Source organism: Manis javanica, chromosome 4 (genome assembly GCF_040802235.1).
Source record: "Manis javanica isolate MJ-LG chromosome 4, MJ_LKY, whole genome shotgun sequence".
In the NCBI taxonomy this organism is placed as follows: Eukaryota; Metazoa; Chordata; class Mammalia; order Pholidota; family Manidae; genus Manis; species Manis javanica.
In genome coordinates, this window is record NC_133159.1 from 4,688,269 (window position 1) to 4,712,169 (window position 23,901).

General features: G+C 55.2%; 1 protein-coding gene across 4 annotated transcripts in view; it reads right to left on the minus strand.

The window, feature by feature from the left end:
• Positions 1 to 22,300, minus strand: part of PLEKHG5 (pleckstrin homology and RhoGEF domain containing G5) — a 45,029-nt gene extending 22,729 nt beyond the window's left edge. Inside the window, exon 1 of one of the 4 annotated variants that reach the window (XM_036999636.2) lies at positions 21,726 to 22,300. In XM_036999636.2, the coding sequence (XP_036855531.2) occupies positions 21,726 to 21,792 (67 nt within the window). In that variant the 5' untranslated portion in view covers positions 21,793 to 22,300. Of the gene's footprint in view, positions 1 to 41; positions 197 to 534; positions 683 to 7,949; positions 8,094 to 21,725 lie in introns of those variants that run through there. The other 3 variants (XM_036999634.2, XM_036999639.2, XM_036999642.2) reach the window with 3 other exon arrangements.
• Positions 22,301 to 23,901: the final 1,601 nt, after the last annotated feature.

Consider the following 23,901-nt stretch of genomic DNA (forward strand, 5'->3'; position numbering starts at 1 on the left):
GCTCCCTCCCTCCCTCCGCTCCACCAGTCAGGCTCAGTGACCTTGTGGAGCCCCAGACTTCCTGGGGGAGCCTTCCAGGGCTGCTGGCAGAAGGGGGACCCCAGGGGTCCAGGAGGCCTTCCTGCCCCTGCCCTGCACATCACTGCCTCCATAGCTGGACAACCCTTCCGCTGTCCATCCTTAACCCAGAATTTGGCCCCCCCCAAGCTGCCTCTCTTCCTAGGGGCTGGGCACAGCGGCGGCGGGCACAGGGAGGGGGCGGGAGAGGCTGCGGGCCAGCACGCAGGCCCGGGCGAAGGGGCGCTGCCGGCGCGGCCCCAGCACAGAGGACAGTCTGGCCCCTGGCGCCTGGTTCCGGGACCGGCGTCCCCCGCCCCCCAGCCCGGGCAGGTCTTCCCCAGAGAAGGGGCGGGCCGAGCCCCCCGCCCGGCGCCTGCCCGCCGCGCCCCCCGCCCGCGCCCCTCCCGGAGCCGGCGCGGAGGCCGCCCGCCCCGGGGCCTGAATGGCGGGGCCGGTCGGGGGGCCAGGACTCACCCATGGAGGCGGCGCGGGGCGGCCGGGGACGCGGGCGGGCGGCCCGCCTGGGGCGCGGGGCGGCGGGGGACGGGCCCGGGCCGGCGGACGCGAGCAGATCGGAGCGCCGGGGCCGCGGGACCCTCGGCGGCGGGAGGCGGGGCGGGGCAGGTGGGCGGCGGGAGGGGCCCCACGGGCGGCCCCGCCTGCGGGGGGCTGGACTCCGCGCCCCGTCCCGCCCCGCCTCCCGCCGGCCCTCCGCGCGCCCCGCGCCCTCCGCCCCCGCCCCCTGCTGCGGGTCCGCGCGCGCCCCGCACCCCGCGCACCGCTCCGGCCCACCCGGCCCTGCACCCCGCTGGGCAGCGCGGGCGCCCGCAGGGAGGGCAGGACAACCCGCCTCTCGGAACTGTCGCGGGCTGTGAGCAAAGGCCATCCCTCCGCCCCTCAACTCCCCAGCCACCTCAAAAGAAAACACCTTTGTTTTTTATGTGGTCAAGTGGTATTTTCTCAATCTCCTGGAAAATGGAAATAAAGGCATTTTAGACAACTTTGCTTTTTCTCCTGGTCTGAATGGTACCAAGTGGAAATGGCCCCTTCCCGGAGGTAGGAATGCAGGCCAGGACAGCTCCCTGGCACGCCATTGCCCACCGCCAGCAGGCTCCCTTCCCCACATTTAGAAATGCTGGTGTGAGGCAGGCAGGGGCTTCCTGAATAGGAGTGGACTTGGTGGCTACTGTTGTTTTATTGTTACCATCTCTGTTGGCTAGCCTTTTTAAAGTTTATGGAAGGATAAATATGTACAGAAAAGTGCAGCTAGCATGAGTGCACAGCTCAATTTTCATAAAACGTATTGTCACAAAATAGCCAGCACCAAATGGAGAAGCAGAGCATCGCCAGCCCCTGCGTAGCGATCCCCTGGTGGGTGCCGCCAGCCGCGGCACCCAGCTTCTAACCGCCATGACTTCTAACTGCATCTATTAGCTTCGCCTGGTCTTGCACTTAAATAACATCACGTGGTGCTTGGACATTTCAGTGGTTACAAAACACGTTGCGCTACAGAAATGGAACCCTGGGGAGGCAGCCAAGACTCCCTCAAAGGATTCGCAGTGCTCCCAAGGCTGCCTAGAACCCACTCCACCTGCAGGTTGGTGCTGGGAGGCTCTGGGTCCATGAGGCCCAAGTATGGCAGAATCAATTCTGGTGGGGACTGGGTCCCTCTCCCAAAGGCTCCCCCAGCCCCTTCCCCAGAGGCCTCTCAGCTGGAGAAGGGTGCCTGCCTTTCCACATGTGTCCCTTACATGGGCTGCCCCTGGGGACTCACAGATGACCAGAACCCAAGTCCCTGCCCTCAAGGACCCTTGGAACTGTACTGGGTCCCAGGCCTTCTGGATTTTCTGGATTCAGTCAACAAACAAACACTGATGGTCCCCTGGGGGCCCACCATGTGCCAAGTCCCAGGCTGGGCACTGGGAACCCCTCAGTGCCCTGACAAGCCTTAGGGAGCTGCCTGTGGGGCCTGGTGTCAGGCCAGCCCTTTTGAGGGCAGCACGCCTGCAGTGCAGCAGGGAGGCGAGTCTCAGGACAGAGGCTGGCACCTGTGATGGTACAGTGTCCTTTGGTCTCCTCTTTGTGCAGGGTGAACCTGGGGCTCCAAGAATGATGTGCCTGCCTCTGAAATTCGGGACCCTCAGGCCACTGCATTTCTCAGCGCACATAGTTCTTTCTGACCCACTCAGAATCTCTGCTTCCTCAGCTGTCCAGAGGCCCAGTGCTGCCTGACCTGTCTCTAGTAGGTGAGCTGGGAGATGGCCCTATGAGGACCCTGCCCCTGGGAGCCTGTGGTCACAGTCCAGCCCTGCCCACCAGGAAGTACTGATTGGAAGGTGGGGAGGAAGGCAGAGCTCTCCATACAACTCCAGCAGCACCCCTCTGTCTTTTGGGTTCCTCGGGACCTGAGACATCAGCCAGCTTTGGGGGAGGGCTCCACGCACCCTGTGGGGGACTTCTCAAACTCAGCCAGACACCGTCTGTTGGTGAATCCGGGTCCCTGGGTTCTCACAACTCTGGGCCTTGGGTCAGGTTCTAGCACCCTTTGCCCCAAGATTCTGGATTCTACTCTAAATTCTGCAGGCTCCAGGCTACTTCACACCCCAGGGTTCTGGAACTGCCTTCCCATGACTGCTCCATGTACAGCCACATTGGGACCAGACTCCCCCACAGCCCCTGTGGGGCTGCTGATGCGTGGGTTCTGGAGTTCTTGGTCCTGGTTCTTCCGGCCACTGGGGTTCTACCTGGCTGGGGTCTCTGGCCTCTAATTCTCCTGGTTTCAGCCCTTTCAAGGTGTCCAATCTGCTTTCTAGAGCCCCCTTGGGCTGCTTGGTCCTAGCAACACTAGGATCTAGCTTTCTCTGCACTAAAGCCACCACCTCCAGGGCCATGGGTGTGTCACTCTCTCCCACAGACTCCAAACACAGGAAAATCAGTGAGGGCCCTGATCAGGGTCCAGAAAGAAGCTTCTGGGGATGAGGGAGAGCTCAGGCGTGGGACAGCTCGCCTCCACCGCAGGCCTGCCTTGAAGTCTCTAGGCAAGCCGCCCATCTGCAGCCCTGCAGGAAGGGTGTGCTGGGTGAGGAGACATGTCATACTAGGTGCTGGTATACCCCTGACGCACTGATGGGGCCACACATGGCCACCTGGCCTAGCCCATCAATTAGATTCACTCTGTTGAGAATTTAAATTGAGGCAGGCAACTCCCTGGAGCCCTGAGACCATGGAAAGTCAGTCTGAGTGGGTACAAAGCCCCATGATTGTTGGGGAGCGGTGATGAGGGGACCCACAGCCGGTTAGTAGGGAGAGCCCTGGAGCAGCACAAGAGGGTAGAGGGGGCTCTGTGACTCTGCGGCAGCTTCGGGGGCCTGCCTCCACTGCCCACCCTTAGTACCCCACATGCACTGCCCCCTCTGACCTGAGGCAATATGAGCAGGTGTCTGGCTGCTCGCCCTCAGCCAGACCCCAGGCAGACCTGGAACTCGGAGCCTGCCCCCACCAGTGTACTGGAGGCTCCCTCTGGGCTGCCCTCCCGGCCCCTCAGCCAGGCAGACAAGCGCACCAGCCAGCTCCCCCGCCCTCTTAGGCACCTTCACGTCTCTCCCCCAACTCCATCTCTACCACAACTGGCCGGCAGGGCGCCTGGGCAGCAGCCAGCCGGCAGACATGTTTTGTTTGGCGGAGCACAAGGCTTCAAAAGAATTTGAATTGGTTGCCAACTTTGAAAAGTCAGATTTCACGTAAAAATCCAGATTTCTGGCTTCCATGGACAAACCAGAGGAGCCTGGCAACTCTGGACCCATATGCCCGATGGCTCCCACTCCCAAGTTGTGTCTGCTGTGGACTGGCCCCCTCCCTTCCACCGTGCAGGGTCCCCACCCCTCCCTATTGCCACACACCAGCCTACTCCGGCACTCACTGCCTCTCCCCGGGAGGGACTGAGCTCCCGACCCGGCCCAGCCCTTTGGAGCTCCTGTCGCCTCCTCCCCCTCGCTGCCCACCGACATCCTGCAGGCTCTCCAAGACCCAAGTCAAGTGCAGCTACCTTCCGGAGGACCTTTCTGTTTCAGCATATCCCAGTTCCAGATGAATCTCTCCCCCCTTCATCCCACTGTCCTGGGATGAGCCTTTGAACCGGCCTAGGACTCTTGACCTGTCTCTCCCAGCAGATGGCTTTGGGGAACACGGCCCATAACCTCAGCTCTGACGGGCCCGGCTGGGTGCTCGGCTTTCTGCTCTCCCCGCTAACCCTCTGCAGTGAGGTCTCACCCACTGGCCGCTGCAGCCCTGCAGCACATGCTGGGGGCTGGTCCGTTCTGAGATGTGCTGTACATGTAACACACACGCTGGATTTTGAAGACTTTGTGCAAAAAAAAAAAAAAAAAAGAGTAAAATCTCATTGACGAGTTTTTATATTGATTACGTGTTGAAATGATAATGTTTGGAACATAGTGGGTTAAATAAAATACATTATTAAACTTAATTTCACTTACCTGTTTTCAGCTTCTGTTTCACTGTGTTTTTAATGTGGATACCAGAAAATTGTAATGATACAAGTTCTGTTGTATAGTGCTGTTCTGAACTATTGAGAGAGGGAGGGCTGATCATTGTGCCCATTTTACAGGTGAGGCAACTGAGGCTCAGAGGGTTGGGAACTTTGCCCAAGGTCGTGCAGCTAGTGAGTGAGAAAGCTGAAGACTCCAAGCCTATGCTTCTGACCAGTGGGCTACACTGCCCCACAGTGCCCCCACGGTGCCTGGCCCAGTTAGGTGCTTGGCACACAAGAATTGGCTCCCCCTTAGTCACATAACTGCCCCCTTCCCTAGCTGGCCCCAGCCTGATACAAGTGTGCAAAAGTCACTCTTGTTCTTTCTTCTCAGAGGTTAAGGCTGTGCGCCCCCACTCCAATGGCCCCTTCTGCCCCATGAAGGCAGAGTTGCACTGCCTACCACTTCCCAAACCCAGGCCTGGCCGTGCAAAGGCTGCCCCTCCCAGGAAGCAGCTGTGGCCTTAAATGCCCTCTCCTCCGCAAACCCTGCCCTCCTGGGAGCCTGGCCATGCTTGGGCAGCTTCCAAGGGCTATGCCAGGGCTAGAGCCCCCTTACCAGGGCAGCCTGGCTAACGGTAAGGTTTGGCTCAAACCTGGCCAAAAGCCAAAGGGACCTGTCCTGGGTGAATGGCCGCCAGCCGCAGGAAACTTCTGCCACTCTCTACCCTGGACACTGGTCCGAGTATCACAGGTGGCCTGGGAAAGAAATGTGTTCCCCTTCCCAAAGCCCCATGGGACATTTTGGGGTAGGGCAGTCAAGTGGGGACCCTCCCTGGAGGAAAGGGCATGGACCACGGCCTCTGACGCTCTCCGTGCCTACAGGCCAGAACCAGTGCAGGCACCATTCTGTGGGGCCTGGAGACCCCAACCCTTGCCCTGCCCACCCACACGCCTCAGTAAGAAAAGGCAAGAGGGTGCATTTAGAATTCCTTCCTGGGGCCAGAGAAACCGTCCACACAGTTCCTGCAAGCAGGCCCGAAGCAAGCCAGCCACTTCCTCTAGCTGAGGGGGCTGTGGGCACCTGCCCATCTGCCCACCCCGGGTTTCCTCCCGAGGCTCCTCAGAGGAACTGAGAGTGGCCAAGGGAGGAACAGGAGCGGGGCTGCAGATACGGCTCGAGACTCCTGTTCAGGACAGCCATGCTCCGTGCACAATCCCCACCCCATCACTGGGCTGGGCTGGCGCCGGGGCTCACCACCCACCCATGGTGGGCCCAGGCCAGGGGCCAGCTGGCTGCAGAGGACAGAGCCCACACAGACAGCTGCAGTGCCCAGCTCGCCCACCCGGCCTGCCCCAGCACAGCCCCGAGGTCTGCGCGCGCAGCACGACCCACCTGCTGTGTGCCGGGCCTCTCTCCCAGTTTGGGTAGAGAGGCAGGGGGACAAGTGGGTGAGCAGGGCCTTGTCTGTGGCTCTGAGGATGAGGGCCGGACCTGTGTCTCTGGGCACCCTCACTCATGACCCTGCTGAGCCTTGCCTTCATTTCTGGAGCAGAGGGAACACCAAGAATCATCCCTGCCTTAAAGGGTGGGCATGAAGATGCCAGGGACCATAGCTTTAAAAAGGCTTGGCATGGAGCAAGTCCCCTCTAAACGTCAGCGGCGGGGCCCCAGAGCTGGCAGTGAACGGTCCCTGTGCAGTGGGCTGTGGAATCCCAGAGGTGGGAGGGACTGCCCTTCCCCGAAGGGAGGGTCAGCAGGCTTCACAGAAGGCACCCCAGAGCCTCTCAGAGTAGGGGGCCCAGCCACAGCCAAGCTTGGGCTCTTCCAGATGCCTGAGGTGTAGAGAACAAACTGGGGGTGATGGGGTGGCACGTCCCCTGCTGGGCATCCCTGGCTTGTGGCCGAGACTGGTTCAATGACGTCAGGCAAAGCCCTGGTCCTGTCAGGACCTCTGCCACCTTGCCTGCCTCAGGCGGACAGGAATCTGCCAGGTGCGGTACAAACGGACCGAAGCCCCCTGCAGCTCCCCCTTCCCGGCCCACTCTCCCAAGCCCCCCTCTGGCTCCAGAACAGTGCCCAGCTAGGGACAGGAGCTTTCCCCTACGCTGCCCTACCGCCACACAGGCCTGCCCCCATGTCACCCTCCTGCCCCCCCCTGCTCTGCGCCCAGCCCAGAATTACGGGCTCCTCCCCACCCCCTGCACACACCCCTGGTGGCTGCTGGGGCTCCTGGGGCCCTGTGCACCCTGTGCCTCCCCTCCAAGCAGCTTCATCCCCGTCTGCTTTGGTTGGTGGGGCAGGAAGCAGGAGGTGTCCCATCGCATGAAAACACCTGTTGTTTATGCCCACAGGGCCCTTTCTCTGAGAGCAGCGTTTGCCATGGCGCTTTGTAGAACCCATGCTCCGTGTGGTCTCCTTCCGCAGCGGATGCCAGGCCTGCTCATCACTTTCCTTGCCCTCCGGTCTCATGAATGGGTCAGGAAAAGCCCCTGCCAGGCTGTGGTACTTGCACCTAAGAGAGGTTTCTGCAAGTCTGGGCCTGTGGCTGGGGGATGGCTGGAGCCTGGCACCCGAGATGAGGAGGGCAGGGAGCACACTGACTCCTAGGCTCCCTTGCCCTGTCCACTCTTGCAGGCCAGACCTGGGTTGCTGTCACTGGCACCAAACTGTCCCACAGAATTAGAGTGTCCAGCCCAAGGCTGAATTTTCCCCAGGGCACCTGGTCAGTCAGCCACAATAAAATGGCAACTATAACCCACACAGACTGTCCCCTTGCTCTGTGCCATGCCTGCAGTGCTCCACTTGTGCACCTGAGGCGGCCCCCACCACCCACAGTGCACATCTGGGGAGGGAGATTGCAGGGAGGGGGGCACCCAGAAACAGGCCCCGGGCTCAGTGTCCCCACTGCCCGTCCTGCCTCTCAAGGGATTTAATCTTTCTGTGCCGCTGATTCCTCATCTGCAATGGGGACAAGAAGAGAAATGACACATGTCCTGGAGCCTTCAGCACGAACATTTCAGAAGGACTCTTCCCAGCATGTGGCCCTGATTTGGAGGCAGAGGACAGAGGTAGAGCCCAGGCCTGGAGCCCAGTGCCAGCCACAGCTGCCCTGCTCCCAGCCCGGCTGTGGGCCCATGAGCCCAGCCCAGCAAGGCCCCAGGAAAGAGAGGCTCCTCTGCCTGCCCCCGTGTCCCCATAGCCCCCAGGGCCCTGGTACTAGGCCCCTCTCCGCAGCAGCAGCTCTCAGGAGGGGCTCTGGCCCCCATACCACTGCCGAGCAAGTGGCCGGCAGCAGCATGAACATGGGGCGCTGGACACAGGCTCTGGCCAGCGGGGGGCCGGGCGGCCCTGGTGCTGCAGCCTCCTGAAGACCTCCCAGGGAAGTGGGCCCGCACCTACCCTCAAGGTCCTTCATGATGTCCAGGGCGGAGCTCCAGGAGAAGCGCTCCACGGCCCCTAGCTCCAGCTCAGCCAGGTCACCGGGCAGGGCCTCCAGCTCGTAGGCACCCCGCTTCTTCCAATAGAGAAACATGCTGAGGTCTGGGGAGGCCCCCCTGCTGGGCCCGAGCCCTCAGAGCAGGGCAACCCCAGGGACTGAGTCCCCAAGGTCTGGGCGCAGTGGGTGCAGGGACCGAGGAGGGGCTGCGGGGCCCCTGGGGCTGGCCTCAAGCAGCAACCGAGGCCCTCCCTGGGGAAGGAGCATTCTGGGAGTGTCTGGGGGCCTTGGAGCCAACCAATGGCCAGGGCCCTGGCCTGCACAAAGCGTCTTTCTTCCCCTCCTACAGACATTTTACAAATTTCGACTTCCCGGCCCCCTCGGAGCCCCCACCAAGGGGATGGGTCGGCCGTCTGGGGACAGCAGAGGCCCGGCAAAGAGTGCAATTGTTTCGTGGTCTCTTGGCTAAGACAAGTTTTCAGAGGAGAAAAATGTGCTGTCCCAGGAGCAATCCCAGCCCCCTGCCCCAACCTCTGACCCTAGCCCCCGCCCCAGCTGGCCACTGCTGGATTTCTCAATGAGGAGAGAAAGCACCCATGGGGGTGCCGTCCGTGACCCCAGAGCTGTTCTCAGCTGCCTGACTGGGCCTCCTCCCCAGGAAGCTCAAGGCATGTCTCCCAGCTCTGCTGAGCAAAGGCTTGGCGGCCTCCAGGGGTCAAAGGGCAGGAGCTGTTGGCCAAGCCTTAGCCTCCTGGCTCTCTGGGCTCTGCCCGCTGGGCTCTCACTCACCAAGGGCCCCTCTCCTCCCTGGCTGGTCACACTTCACCAGGCTGCCCATCCACCCGGCCTTCCTCCTTGGGCTGCTTTACCCACCCCAAGGGCAGCACCAAGCATGGAGCCCTGGGCAGGCGGAACCGGTGCAAAGAGCATCACAGAGCTTCACTGCCCCCATCCGGTGGACCCGTGGTGGGGGCTGGGGAGGGCTGGGCACGTGAAGGAGCTGAGGGGCACAGAGCCAGCCACAAAAAGAATCGTGAGGAATAAAAACCCAGCCACACTGAAAATGCAGTCACCAGTCAGTTTATTCCAGAGCCTTGCAAAATTGCATGTTTTACCTAGTTAGAAAGTGCACACTAGAAGCCATGGCTGCCCTCTTGGGGGAAGAGCTCTTCTGCACCCAGGCATGTTTGGGCTTTCCCACGGAGGGAGGATTACCCCCATGCCACAGAAGAGGAGACTGGGACTCAGCTAATAAGGAGCAGAACTTGGATTTGAACCCAGGACTGTCTGGCTGCAAATCCAGCCTGGGGGAAGGCCAAGCGGTCAGAGGGCAGTGGGGCAGGTGCTCAGAAATCCACACTGGGCAGAAAGGGCACCATCCTGGGCCTGCCCACCAGCCTCTGCCATGTCGCCAGGCCTCCTCTGTCTGACCCTGCCATGGCTCTCCAGCCTGCCAGAGCCTCACAGGAGCTAGCCGGGATGGGGGCAGAGCTGGCACTGGGCTGCTGCACCCCCCAACCAGACGCCTGGCAACAGAGAGGTGCGAGGCCCAGGCAGGGGTAGCTGGCGGCAGAAGGCTCTGCTTTCAGGAGGTGCGGGCGTTCACCTAGGGTTGTGATGGGTGGGAGGGTGGGAGGGTGGGAGGGGTGGCTGTCCAGGCAGCTTGCATACCCCCAGATGAGGGCTAAGGTGTCAAGAGGCGGCTGAAGTAATTCAAACCATGTACCTGCCTGTTTGACCGCCTCCTCCACCCCAGTGCCAGGCCAGGAACCAGCCAGTGCAGGCCCCTCGGTTCTTGCTCACTGGCACCCATGTGGCTTTGGCTCACAGAAAGCTGGGGAACCCCTGCTTGTGGTTATAGGTGAGTGGCCAGCATGGGAGTATCAGACCGAGTGTGGGGGAGGGAGAGGAGCCATCCCCATGGCTGCTTTCAGTGCCCACCTAGCACGGCCCAGGGCTGCAGAGGGTGCGGGCCCAGAACAATTACTCAGGCCGGACCCAGACCTGGTGGGCGCCACACTGGGTTATGGTTTCAGAACAGGAGCCCCACCCAAAAGGGAAAGATTTGTACCCTCAGTTGTGGGGTGAACAAGGAGCCCCTGCCCCATGTGAGCACCCCGCCTGCGGCGGCCCCACTCGGGGTGCTTGTGCTCAGCCTCCCAGTGCTGCAGAGGACGAGCTGGCTCTCAGCCCCTCTCCCCCACTCTCCTGGGCACAGGAGGCCTCACCCCCGGGTTCTCTTTGTCCCCGACTGTGCCTCCTGCCTCCCGCCTCCCTGCCTTGGCTGGGCCAGGCCTGCTGCCTGGATGTTCGCCTCCGGCTCCCCCAGGCAAGTCGCCCACGCCCCTTCTGTCCAGGCTGGAGGCCCCCCTCCCTGGCCTCGCCTCCATTCTCCCTGAACAGCAGAGCCTGTGGCAGCCTGGGGATCCAGGCAGGCCCAACCAGGCCAGGAAGGGACCCCCAGGTGCTCCAAGGAGTGTGGCAGCCCCCACCCCCGTGAGGCAGCCGGGCTCAAAGCAGAGGTGGATGCTGGGCCTTGTCCTGGGTCAGAGGTGGATGAGGAAACTGGACAGCAATGGTGCTGCTTACAAATGTGGGGGGCTCTTCGCGGCTTGAGATAGCTGGGGTGTGGCATGGTCGTCTTGCATGCTCCTGTGTCCCCGGCCCCCAGGCAGGCTCAGGGTGATGACAGCCACACACCCTCTCCCCAGGCTCAGGGTGATGACAGTGTGCGTGTGGGCCAGATGCCGCGCTGAGCACTGCTCATGCATCATCTCCTTTAATCCTTGAGCCAGCCCCCCGAGGCCAGCATGGTTACCCCCACACAGGGATGGGGCAGCTTGCGCAGGGCCCCATGGAACTAGAAGTGGGCAAGCTGGGGAGTGAACCCCAGAGCCGTGCTCTCACCGCTGGGCCACACTGCCTGGCCCTCCATGACACAGTCACTGCAGCGTACAGACAGGCAGCCCAAGGCCCAGAGGGATGCAGAGTAGCCTGAGCTGGAGGCCCATCTGCCCACTCCAGGGCCACATCTCCTGCCTCACTCCCCGGGAACCTTGTGACCTCTAGACAGGACGATCCCACCAGAGCAAGGCCATCCACGGCTCCTGCCCCCCTCTTGGAAGGCCCCTGGGGGCTGCAGCCTTGGCCCAGGCAGAGGACACCCCACTGCCTCTTGTCCCCCCTGCCATGAGTTCCCACTGCCCAGGCCTGGGCCTGAACAGGCAGAGGGGCTGGGGGCTGGGGACCTGGGGCTGCTTCAGGCAGTGCCTGGCAATGGTCTTGGATGTGGGGAGGGGTCGTGCCCTCTGCAAACGCAGCTGTTTCCTTAAGAGCAGAAGTGCCATGTGCGGGCCTAAGCAGGAGCCCGAGAGGCCCGCTGAGTAAGGGGCTGAAAGAGGAAGAGAAGCAGGCGGCCGGACACACCACCCACTCCCACTCTGGCCGCCTCTCAGCAAAGCCACTGCTGACAGACCTTGGCCCTGGGGGTATCTTTCCTGCCTGAGCTCACAGGCTGGGGGTCCCCAGGCCTACTAGGCACGTCTTTCCCCTCTGCCACCCCGGCTGACTCCTTTCCTACCATGCCGGGCCCTGTGGCTCCCTAAGGGCTAGGATTCTGCCTCTGCCTCGCGTCTTGGGCAGCCCACCTGCTGGGCAACACTTCCTGAAGCCTCAGATTTCACATTTCTGAGAGGGGTGAAAGAGCGGGTCCACCACTGTGTAGTCATGAGGTCCTGCCCACGTGGGGCTGAGCAGGGTGCCTGTCATGGAGTGAGTGCTTACCCCCCGGGAATGAAGACTTGGGGAGTCCCTGCATTCTGCCAAGGGGCTAGGACCCTCTCCCTCCACTATGCCCTCTGGGGTCCCTTGAGCTCCCCACGTGCCTACACCCCTTTCTCCTCCTTCCGGTGTTTGGGGAGGCCTGCTGTGGTGGTCGGTGGGGGTGGCCATGAACAGAGCTGGCACTGCTGGGCTGGACCCAGCGCTGGCCGCCCACCTTGCATGGGAAGCAGCCTCTCGGTCTGCACTGTGCCTAGGTGCCCCCAGGTCAGCTGCAGAGCCTGTGATATAACCCGGTGGGGGTGGACACTAGCCACACCCCAGCCCTCCAGCTCTCCTGCCTCCGCCCAATCAGCCAGGCCTGAGAGGACATGTGTCACATAGACGCCCCCCAACCAGACCTCCAGCTCTGGATAAAGAGAAGCATGTGCCTCCACCTGCCAGAGGCATAAGCTAAAACCACCCCAGGACCAGTGCCCCAGGATGGGGTGGAAGCCAACTCTCAGCAAGCAGGCAGTGCAGCCAGAGCTGGCACCCGCAGGAGGGGTGAGAGTGGGGCCTGGCATGGGCAGCACACACCCTCCCTGCAGAGTAAACCATTCTGCGGCCTGGACACATGGATATGAAGCCTCAGCCATCTGCAGGTACATCAGTTTGGAAGGTGCAGGTGGAAACATGGGCTGTAGCCACCTGGCCACAAGCCAGCTCAGCCCTCCAGCCTTGACCAGGTCCCAGCCACACACCCTCTCCCCAAACAGCTCCTCACCGCCCACAGCCTCTGTGTCCCAACACCCACCAGAGCAGGCTGCCCTCACCATGCCAGGAGGGGTCTCAAAGGTGACCCACATACTCCTACCTGCCCACATACCCCTTTCTCCAACCCTTGGGGGCCCAGGTACTGGGACCAAGACAAGCGAGATGTTGTCCAGGCACAAATGGGTCCCAGAATGGGGTTTGCAGAGCCTGGGAGCAAGGCAGGCAGACCCCCGCAGTGGGTTTCTGCTCTATCCCCAGAGTGGGCACTACAGGCTGCCTGCCCTCAGTGCCCCCGCAGCCGGGCTTCCCCAGCACTCAATGTGTGAATGTGTGTGGCCCATCGCCGTGGCTCAGTGGGAGCATCCTGTTGGCAAGGAGCCCTGTGCCAGGCCCAGCCGAGGTTGGGCCCCTCAGAGGCTCTTGCATGGCCAGGGATCCTTCTCAGTCCTCTTTCTCCAGCTCCTGGCTGGGCACACAGCAGAGACACTATCATTTGCCAAGTTGCCCTGTGTGCCAGGCCCTGGACCTCAGACTGTAAGGTGGGGCCCCTGTCACTGTGTTATGTCACCCCCAGTTCATAGAGCAGGAAGCTGAGGCTCAGAGAGGCCTAGAGACCTGCCCGGGCCAGCCAGGAGGTGGAGGGCTGTTGCCAGTCTGAATGCCAACCTCTGTGCCACCTGCTGCTCCCTCCACAGCCAAGATATCCAAGTTCCAGATGCCACTAGGGTCCAGTCAACAGCCCTTCATGTTTATCACTGCTCAGCAACCTGAGCTGAGTCACAGAGGTTCAGGGGGCCCATCCCAGGTGACTTGAGTCCTGGGCCCTCACTTCCCCAGATGTGTCCCTGCCTCTGGCCTCTGGGAGCCCTTTAGGCTTGGACAAGCCTCCCTGACCTTTGAACCTTCTGGCCATGGGCCTTGAAGAAGATGGGCCCCTCCCTAGGCTCCCGGTGTGAGGGAGACAGCCAGGCATCCCCAGAGGTGATGGGTAGGAGGTCCAGTCACTGTCCAGTATCCGGTTTGACCTTCATCTCCCCCACCCATCCAGCCACTGCAGCCTGGGGCAGCCTGGCCAGGGACCAGCTGCCCGCACCATTCTAAGCTCTGCCTCTAGAATGCCCTGGCCTGGCTCGGGCCACCACTGCCGTCTGGACACCTGCCTCACTCTTGCGCCCTCCAAGGTAGCCACCAGAATGCAGCCTGGCCCCGGGGCTCAGGTCCTAGCTGCTGCCAGCTGTGCTGCACTGGGCGAGTTGCTCAGCCTCCTTGGGCCTCAGCCCCCTCCATACAGCGGAGACGCTCACAGGGAATCAAATCAGTTCATCCAGAGGAGCAGACTTCACACTCAGGCTCTGCTCCTGGCACGGGCTCTGCAGACAATGGTTTACTGGTTTACAATCATGACAAAAATAAAACGAAAATCTGTGATTAAAAACCTGCTCCCCACCCTTGCTGGGCAAGTGGCCTGGCTGCTCAGACCCTTCTGGATCGGCCCCTACCCACTGCTCCCTGGCGGGTGGGTGGTGCCATCCCCTAGCTGCTGGGCCACGTCGCCTTCGAGTCCTGCCTCTGGTACAGGTGATCACACTGAAAAGATGGAGTCCAGGCTCCATCTGGACTGGGAGCCCCTTGAAGCAACTACTGGCTTCATTCTCCCCCAATGCAGGGCCCAGGCTTGTACACTTGAACTTGGGTGGATTCACAGTCACAATCAGTTCTTGCTGGCACTGACTTCTGAATACCTCAATGCTTGGTCTGGCTGAGCTCTGTATCATCCTCCAAGGTAAAGATGGCAGGGCTCCCTGCCCCTGTGGAGGACCTCAGGTCAGAGGGCAGCCCACAGGCCTGGTCACCCAGCGTGAGGCCAGATCTGGTTAGCCCCTGGGAGGAGACGAGTGCCTGGCTAGACGCAGGTGCTCTGTCAGCTAGGGTGCAGGGCTCTTCCCAGCCTGGGGGAGAGGGAGAGAATGAAATGGAGGCCTGGATGCCCCAGGGCCATGTGGCAGCATGGCCACATTCCAGCCTCACTGCCGATCGCTGGCCACTGCAGACATTTAAACCTGGCCAGACAGACTGAGAGGCTGGGCCTCTCGAGGGCCAAGTCTGTCCGAGGAACAAAGGCTTCTGGGCCAGGTTCCCAACCACAGAAAAGACTGGCCAGGCTTCCAGGACAGCTGGGATTCCAAAGTATCAAGCCCATTGTTGAAACACTGATCCCAAGGGTTGGAAACTATCGTTACTATGCCCTTGGAATCAGCTAACCCAGCAGAGATCCAGATAACCCAGGCTAACCCAGACCTTGTCTCCCTGTTGGCCCACGGAGGCCAAGGACCCTTCCTTCCCCCAAGCCCAGGATGCAGGCTCGGATTACAGAGGCAGTTTCTGGGCAGGGCAGCTGCTTGGGCTTAGCCTGTCTTAGCTTTGTAACATATGCTGGTGACCAAGAGCCTTCCATATGGGCCTGGAGAGGTTCTGTCTGGGTCCTGTTCATTTGTAGCTCAAGAAAAATAAAGCAGGTAATAGATTGAGAGTGACCGTGTGTGTGAGTGTGAGTGTGTGTACGCTCACATGCATGTTATGTTAGTTATCCCTCTCTGAGCTGGAATGATGTGAGGGGGCTAGTCATGCAGATATCTGGGGAGAAGCGTATCAGGCTGAGAAAACAGCAAGTCAAAGGCTCTGTGATGGGAACATATCTTGTGTTCGAGCTGAGGTGACCAACTGCCCCAGTTTCCCCAGCCTGAGAGGATTCCCAGGACAGAGGACATTCTGTTTTAAAGGCAGGATGAACTGGTCACTCTAGTGAGGGAACCCCAAGGAGGCCAGGGTGACAGAGCAAGGTGCTAAGCAAGGAGAGGAGATAAAGTCAGAGACGTGACAAGGTATCAGGTCCCAGCCCATAAGGACCTGAGGACTCTGCCTTTTATTCTGAGTGACACAGGAGCCAGTGGAGTTTTTTTTAGCAGAGGAGGGATGCAATCCAACTTAGATGTTAAAAGGTTATTGTCACCCATTATTGCAATTATGGGTGAAATGGGAAGAGCTTAGGAACGCGGGGGACCGTAAGGGAGCACAGTGGACCTCCTGACACAGTTGTGGCTCTTGGCTGGCCACTGCAGGAAGCCTCTATCCTACCTATATTGTGAGCCTAACAAACTTGATTTTCTTGTGCTTTCAAAGTACACCACATGTTAGGCTATAACAGCAACACCTACAAAGAGACAATGTGCTAAATACTTTGAGTATTTATTTTTTTCAGTGGGGACTCTGCTTCCTACAATGGTGGATTAGGTAGATCAGACCGACCTTCCCACTCAGGACAACCAAAAAAGCTGGACTTTAAAAAATTGATCTTAAAAACATCAAAGCGGTCAAGACCTGAAGAAACAGAAAATCTGAACAGACCAATTACCAACAATGAAATTGAATTGGTAATCAAAAAACTCTCCAAAAACAAAACTCCAGTTCCAGACAGCTTCACAGCCAAATTCTATTAAACATTTTAAAAAAAGAGATAATACTCATCCTTCTTAAAGCATTCCAAAAAGTAAAAGAAGAGGGAATACTTCCAAACTCATTCTATGAGGCCAGCATCACTCTAATATCAAAATAAGACAAAGACACCATAAAAAAAGAAAATTACAGGCTAATATCCTTGATGAACATTGATGCAAAAATCAACAGAATATTAGCAAACTGAATCCAAAAATACATAAAAAAGATCATCCATTATGACCAAGTGAGATTTATTCCAGGGATGCAAGGATGGTACAATATTCATAATTTCATCAATATCATACACCACATTAATAAAAAGAAAGATAAAAACCACATGATGATCTTAATAGATGCTGAAAAAGCATTTGACAAAATTCAACATCCATTCATGATAAAAACTTTCAACAAAATGGGTACAGAGGGCAAGTATCTCAACATAATAAAGGCCATATACAACCTACAAGCAACATCATACTTCACAGCAAAAACCTGAACTCTTTTCCTCTAAGATCTGGAACAAGATAAGCATGCCCACTCTTGCCACTTTTATTCAACACAGTCCTGGAGGTCCTACTTACAGCAATCAGACAACACAAAGAAATAAAAGGCATCCAAACTGAAAAGGAAAAAGCTTAACTCTATTTGCAGATAACATGACATTATAAATAGAAAACCCTAAAGAATCCACCAAAAACCTACTAGAATTAATAAGTGAATTCAGCAAAGTTGCAGGATACAAAATTAATACACAGAAACCTATTGCATTGCTATATACAAATTAGCAGAAAGAAAAATCAGGAAAACAACTCCATTTATAATTTCATTTTCTCAAATTTTATCAAAAAGATAAAATACCTAGGAATAAAGCTAACCAGGAAGGTAAAAGACCTTTACTCTAAAAACTACTAGACACTCATGAGAGGAATTAAAGACACCAATAAATGGCAATCTATCCCATGCTCATGGATAGCAAGAATTAATATTGTCAAAATGGATAGCCCACCTAAAGCAAGTTACAGATACAATGCAATCCCTATCAAACTACCAACAGCATTCTTCAATGAACTAGAACAAATAGTTCTAAAATTCATATGGAACCACCAAAGACCCCAAATAGCCAAAGCAATCCTGAGAAAGAAAAACAAAGCTGGGGAGATTAAGTCACCTGACTTGAAGCTCTACTACAAAGCCACAGTAATCAAAACAATTTGGTACTGGCACAAGAACAGACCCATAGATCAATGGAACACAATAAAGAGCCCAGATATAAACCCACACATACATGGCCAATTAATATAGGATTAAGGAGCCATGTATACAATGAGAAATGACAGCCTCTTCAACAACTGGTTTTGGCAAAACTGGACAGCTACATGTAAGAGAATGGAACTGGATTATTGTCTAACTCCATAGATGAAAGTAAACTTGAAATGGATCAAAGACCTGAATGTAAGTCATGAAACCATAAAACTCTTAGAAGAAAACATAGGCAAAATCTCTTAAATATAACCATGAGCAATTTTTTCCTGGACACATCTCCCTGCACAAGGGAAATAAAATAAAAAAATGAACAAATGGGACTACATCAAACTAAAAAGCTTCTGTATAGTAAAGGACACCATCAGTAGAACAAAAAGGCATCCTACAGTATTGGAGAATATATTCATAAATGACTCATCTGATAAGGGGTTAACATCCAAAACATATAAAGACCTCATAAACAAACAACAAATAACCCAATCAAAAAACGGGTTAAGGACCTGAACAGACACTTCTCTAAAGGAGAAATACAGATGGCCAACAGGTGCATGAAAAGATGTTCCACATAACTCATAATCAGGGAAATGCAAATTAAAACCACAATGAAATATCACCTTACACCAATTAGAATGGCCACTATCCAAAAGACAAGAAACAACAAATGTTTTTTGGACCGGATGTGGAGAAATGGGAACCCTCCTAAACTGTTGGTGGGAATGTAAATTGGTGCAACCACTGTGGAAAGCAGTATAGAGGTTCCTCAAAAAACTAAAAATAGAATTATCATTTAATCTAGTAATTCCACTTCTTGGAATCTACCCAAAGAAAAATCCCTGATTCAAAAAGATGTATGCACCCCTTTGTTTATGGCTGCACAATTTGCAACAGCCAAGATATGGAAGCAACCTAAGTATCCATCAGTAGATGAATGGATAAAGAAGATATGGTGCATATACACAATGGAATATTATTCAGCCATAAGAAAACAAATCCTCCCATTTGCAACAACATGGATGGAGCTAGAGGGTATTATACTCAGTGAAATAAGCCAGGCAGAGAAAGACAAATACCAAATGATTTCACTTATTTGTGGAATATAAAATCAAAGCAAAACAGAAGGAACAAAGCAGCATTAGATTCATAGACACTGAGAAGTGACTAGTGGTTACCAAGGGGAAGGGGAGAGGATGGGGAGGGGGAGGGGGGACTGTTGAACCACTGTAATATACATTTGATAATAATTTTAAAACTCCATCAAACCAGTCAAAATGCAGAAGAGGAGGATTTAAGGGAGGTAAACTCAGATAACTTTGTCCTCAGCGTATATTTATGTCTGGAAAGAAGTTGGGAAACTGAGTTTCACTTTTAATGGATTTATGAGATTAGGGGAACAAAGTTCAAAGTACAGGGAACCTCAGACTTAAATTTAGATTAAGGTCATCCCAGATTAGTTGTGCCTCCAGACATGTGGCAGAAACACATGAAAATCCTATCATCCTAGGCCTCAAATAATTTAAAAAATATACCACCCAACACATAGTCAAAGATAACTAGGTACACAAGTAAACAAAACCCCATGATTAAAAACCAACAGAAACAGACCCACAAAAACTTGAGATACCAGGATTATGAGACACAGACTCAAATACCACCTCATGTAATCTCCACGGTACCCCTGGGTGGTAGACAGTAGTATTATCTCCACTTTAAAGATAACAGAACTGAAGCTCAGAAGGGTAGTGACTTGCCTAAGGTCACCCAGCTAGTAAGAAGGAAAAGCTGTGATTCGATACAGGTCAGTTGATTCTATAATCTATGCGATTGAAAACTTACTACATGAGAGGCCCTTGGAAGAGAGGACCTAACAAGAAAGGTAAGAGATGTGTGGCGTGCCCTCTGTGCCCAACACCCTCAAAGTCCTGGAGACATGACATCGTAGTCTGCCGCCGGCTTCCCACCTCAGCCAAGAGCCACAGCATTTCGGTAATGGAGGGGACAGAAAAGAGGGACCTGGGGACCATATAAGGGGACACCTGCCCAGCTGCGCACCCTCAGTCAGGGATGGACTCCTGGAAGATGATGTCCACAGACACACACAAGGCACCCAAAGGACCAAAACACTACTGGGGGAGAACCAGTGGCTTTCTGATGACAATCTGGTAATAACTATTGAAATGCAAAACACTCTCATCCTTCCACCCAGCAATTCCACTTCCAAGAATTTATTCCATAGATGCTCTCCCACAAGAGCACAGAGATACAGTTATAAGGATGTTCATTCACTATGGCATCATTTACAAGAACTAAAAACTGGAAACCCCAAATGTCCACTCAGAGAGGGTCTGCTTAAAAATTCAGGTATATTATACATATCATGGAGTCATTAAAGAGAATGAGGTAGATTATTAGGTATTGGTATATTTTAAATGTCCAAAATATAGTATTAATCGGAAAAAAGCAATTACAAAGTTGTGTATTTTTTATCAGTAATTTTGCATATACACACATATATAGGTAGGTGCATGTGTAGGTCTATTTGTAGAAAAAATTGGAAATTACAGTGAGTAGAAAATCAGAGCATCTGTATCTTCATTATCTATGCACTGTTTGAAAATTAATGAAACTGTTACTTGCATAAGCAGAACACAGAGGGCACGTGTGCATCTGTTTATTTGTTAGCTGATTTTAAGGGCATCACTGCAGTAGCCTCCCGATTCTTCGCCTTTTTATTTGCCATGCTCTCCTCAAACTTCCTGAATCCTCTCTCCAAACTGCTATCAAAATAATTTTCCTAAAATGCAAGTCTGAGCATGCCACCTGCCCTGCTGAAAATGCTTGAATTCTCATTGGCCCAAGGAAGAAATCTAATGCAAGATGTTCCACCAACTTCTGCACCATCTCTTTACGGCCCCCTTCCCTCAGCTCCACACCCGTCCACCCATCAGTCATCCCATGACTGTCCCCACCTTGCCACCCTGCTTTCTTCCCGAGACCTTCCCACCGGCTCTCCTCTCCTCCCACACTACTTCCACCTGACTTCAGTTTATCCATTAGGTGATGTCATTTCTTCAGAGAACCCCTATGATTGGGGTTACGAGAGTAGTAGCTCTTAGTGGAGAGGGACTCATTACCCCACAGTCGCTGTATTTAACACGCACCAAACTACTTTTCAATTCCCTGCTTACATGTCTGTATCACTTAGGAAGATTTAGAAGGACGGGCATTTATCTTGTTCACCCTCACCCCCCAACTTCTGGCATGATGCCTGGTAACAGTGCTCAATAAATAAATGTGATTCTGTGACACATTCACGCTTGTTAAACTCTAAAACCTGGAAATAAGGCAAAAGGCTAACTAGCTGACCTTTTAATGTCAAAAAAGAAAAAAGTAATAAAAGGTTTAAAGACACAATTAAGCAGGAAAGGTGGTCATTCCCTACCATCCATGTGGCAGGTATGATCTGGGGTCCCTCCAGAAAGCCTGCAGCCACATTTCACCCACACCTGGACACAGTCTCCCCCTCAGTGAATGAGCAGTGATGGACCTTGAGTTAACTGGACATCGGCCCCTGGGGGGCTGGTGCATTAATGTGATGGGCCGCCTAACTGGCATGGCACACGCTGGCCCCTCCCGGCAGACAGGTGATAGGTCAGTTTTGCCTGTGGGGGCGAGCCAGAGGGAAAGGTCAGCAGGGCAGGCCCCTCCCTGGGAGGGAGATTACCCTGCAGTGTGGGTCTCGGTGGGAGGGAGGAGGAATTCTAGGGACTCACTGTCTGCTTCATGAACCTGCTTTGGACCAGCCACAGATGGGCCGGGGGTCGGGCAGTGCTGAAGGTCGGTTGGGTGCTCTTACTTGGGCACAGACAGAGATCAGCGCCCCAGGCCACTGCTCTTCGCCCAGGAGTGGGGTGTTTCCAGGGCCTGGGCGCTGACTCCGGGATGCTGGAATGCTGTTGGATTCCGTGCACGCTATTTCTGATCCCGCCATCCACCCCTACCAAAATGCATCACGGCATACATTCAACGTGAACGTAAAAGTATTGGTGGTTTAGGAGGAATTTCATGGTCTTTCTTGACAGAGTTACAAAGACAAGGTTGGCGACATGTTCCAGACCATCCTAGCCATGGGGACACAACTTTCATGCACAAAACATGACAGTTGGAAGGGTCTTGGGGCAACTTCTCTACCCACCTTCCATCTTACAGAAGAGGAAGCTGGAAACCCTCCATCCCACAAGGCTGCCCAACTCTGTGCTCTCAATTCATTAACTCACCAATTAACGAGGAACGTGCCCAGATCCAGGATAGGTGTTCTTAAAGGGCCCAGACTGATTCAGCCACCGGGGGGTGGGGGGGAGGGGGGTTGGTGGCCCCTGTGGGAACCATAAGGTCTTTTCTCGCTTTGTTGTCAACCCTCCTTCCCGGACAAAAGAGGAAGGACTCACCAGTTCCTGGACGAAGGCTGAGCCGGCTGCGAGGCGGAGACCTACATTTTGTCCAGACGGAATTCATGTTTGACCTCTGGGTGGTGGCCCCTTGCCTGGCCCCCAAGCCACATGCTTGACCCACAGGTCCGTCCTCTGCCCAGCTGCAGTCCCGACACTGGAGGGCCTCACCCAGCCCCAGCCCAGTCTCCCAGTCTTAACTTCTCTCACTGAAGACGTCTGCACAGAAAACCACAGGGCTCTCAGCCCTGCCAATGTGCCTCCCCTCCATCGCAGGCCCTCAGGCGCTTGTATTTTAACACGTGGACTTTGTGGCCCCGATGTGCACTGTTTCCTTGCTGGCGGTTTTCTCTTCTTGAATTTTCTGTTCCCAGGTACCCACTCACTCCCCGCATCAGATTTCTTACACTGCAGGCTGCCTTGGAAGGAGCCTTCCCTCCTCTCCTGGAAAGCAACGGCATGAAGACCCTTGCTCTCCACAATCCTACCAGCCAGCAGCAGCCCCCCAATGGATCCTTGGCCAGGAAGTGGGCCTGAAAGTCTGGCTTATCCCTGCCCGGTTAACGTTCACAGTCCAGACACCAAGTGAGTTCCAAAGCGTAGGAAAAACCCAAGCCACAGTCTGCCGAGCCACAGCGGCATGGGGGCCGGTTACCGTGGCAACCCCTGGCTTCCCAGCCCAACCCATTGTCTGCGGGCTGAGTTCTGCTCACTGATTCCCAAGGTTTGCTTACTCAGCTCCCAGCATTTCCAGATTGGCCCTGCTGCCCGTCAACTCCAAGGGCACCCCCCGGCCCATCCTCTGCCCCACGCTTTTCCTGGCAAAGCCTCTCTGAAGAGGCCTTGAGCACTCCCTGGCTCCTTCCCCCTCACCATACAGGTGGCCCACATATTTATTGCAGCCACTGTTCAGGCTCTGCTGGTAACAGTCTCACTGGGTGTGCTGGGCCCCACCCAGGAAGAGTGGCTGAAGGGCCGGGCCTCCCTGCTGAGGGACAGCCGCAGGCACAGGCCCCAGGGTGGGCTTGTTAAGATCCTCTGGGGGCAAAATTCTTTGTCCCCCAACAAGCTCTCAGAGACAGTGCAGAGAGCCCGGCACTCCCTCTCACATCCCTGGGCCCAAACAGGAGTTAAACTCCCATCACAATACTGAAATGGACACGTGCGCTGGCGTTTACTGGGGTTTCCTGTCTTCCCGCATAGCACCCAGATGTCACTAGCCCCCTTTCCAATGTTTTACTGCCCCCATTGTTTTTGCCGTAATTTCTCCAGGTGCCTAAATAATTTTCTGGAATAAAATGGCCTATCTATATACATATTACAGTTAAAGTGATTAGTCTCAGAAATATTTAATGACAGGAAAGTTCCTATGTTAAGTAAAAAGGGCTGAACAGAAAGCCATACATACACCAGGACACCAGTTTTGTAAAACACATTTACACTGGAAAAAACCAGATAAGGAACAGCGTCACGGCATTTACAGGGATTATTTATGTGTTGGTGAACTTAGGGCCATTTTCTACATGAGTCATTCATACAATTTTAAAAGCAGAATGTGGGGGTTTATGAAAACCCCCAGGAATGGGTACTCAATGGGAGGCGAGGACCCTTCCTCAGGGGCCTCTGAAGACAGCATGCCGGGCTAGAAAACCACTTTTAAGGTAAACATGCCATGAGGCAGGACAGACAGGACGGCTGCAGATTTCAACGTTTAGCGCAGCGTGGCTGAGTTACCCTCTCTTGGTCCCTGCCCTCTTTTGCAGTTTACAGTCTAACCAGAGCCAGGCTATACGCTGAGCTACTTCTAGGCCTTTCCTAGATGCTCATGGACTCCTCATAGGGACCCTGGGTAAGAGCTCCCAGCCCATCTCAAAGGGGGACACGGGCTCATGGTAGAGACTGCCCCAATGTCACACTGCCAGCCTGTGGCCCACAGGATTTAAACAGAGCTTTAACATGAAAGCCTGCTGCCTTTACCACTCTACTGCCACATCCTAATCTAAGGAAATAAACTACCAAATAGACAATTTTTTAAGAAATCACCATCTGGTACAACAGAAGGATCCTGTCTCCCCATCAGTTGATTTCACACCATCCGTCAGGTCACTTCTGTAACTGCCCACACAGGGGTCCCAGCGGAGGCAACAGGCAACCTCGACAACCCAAGATGTCCTCT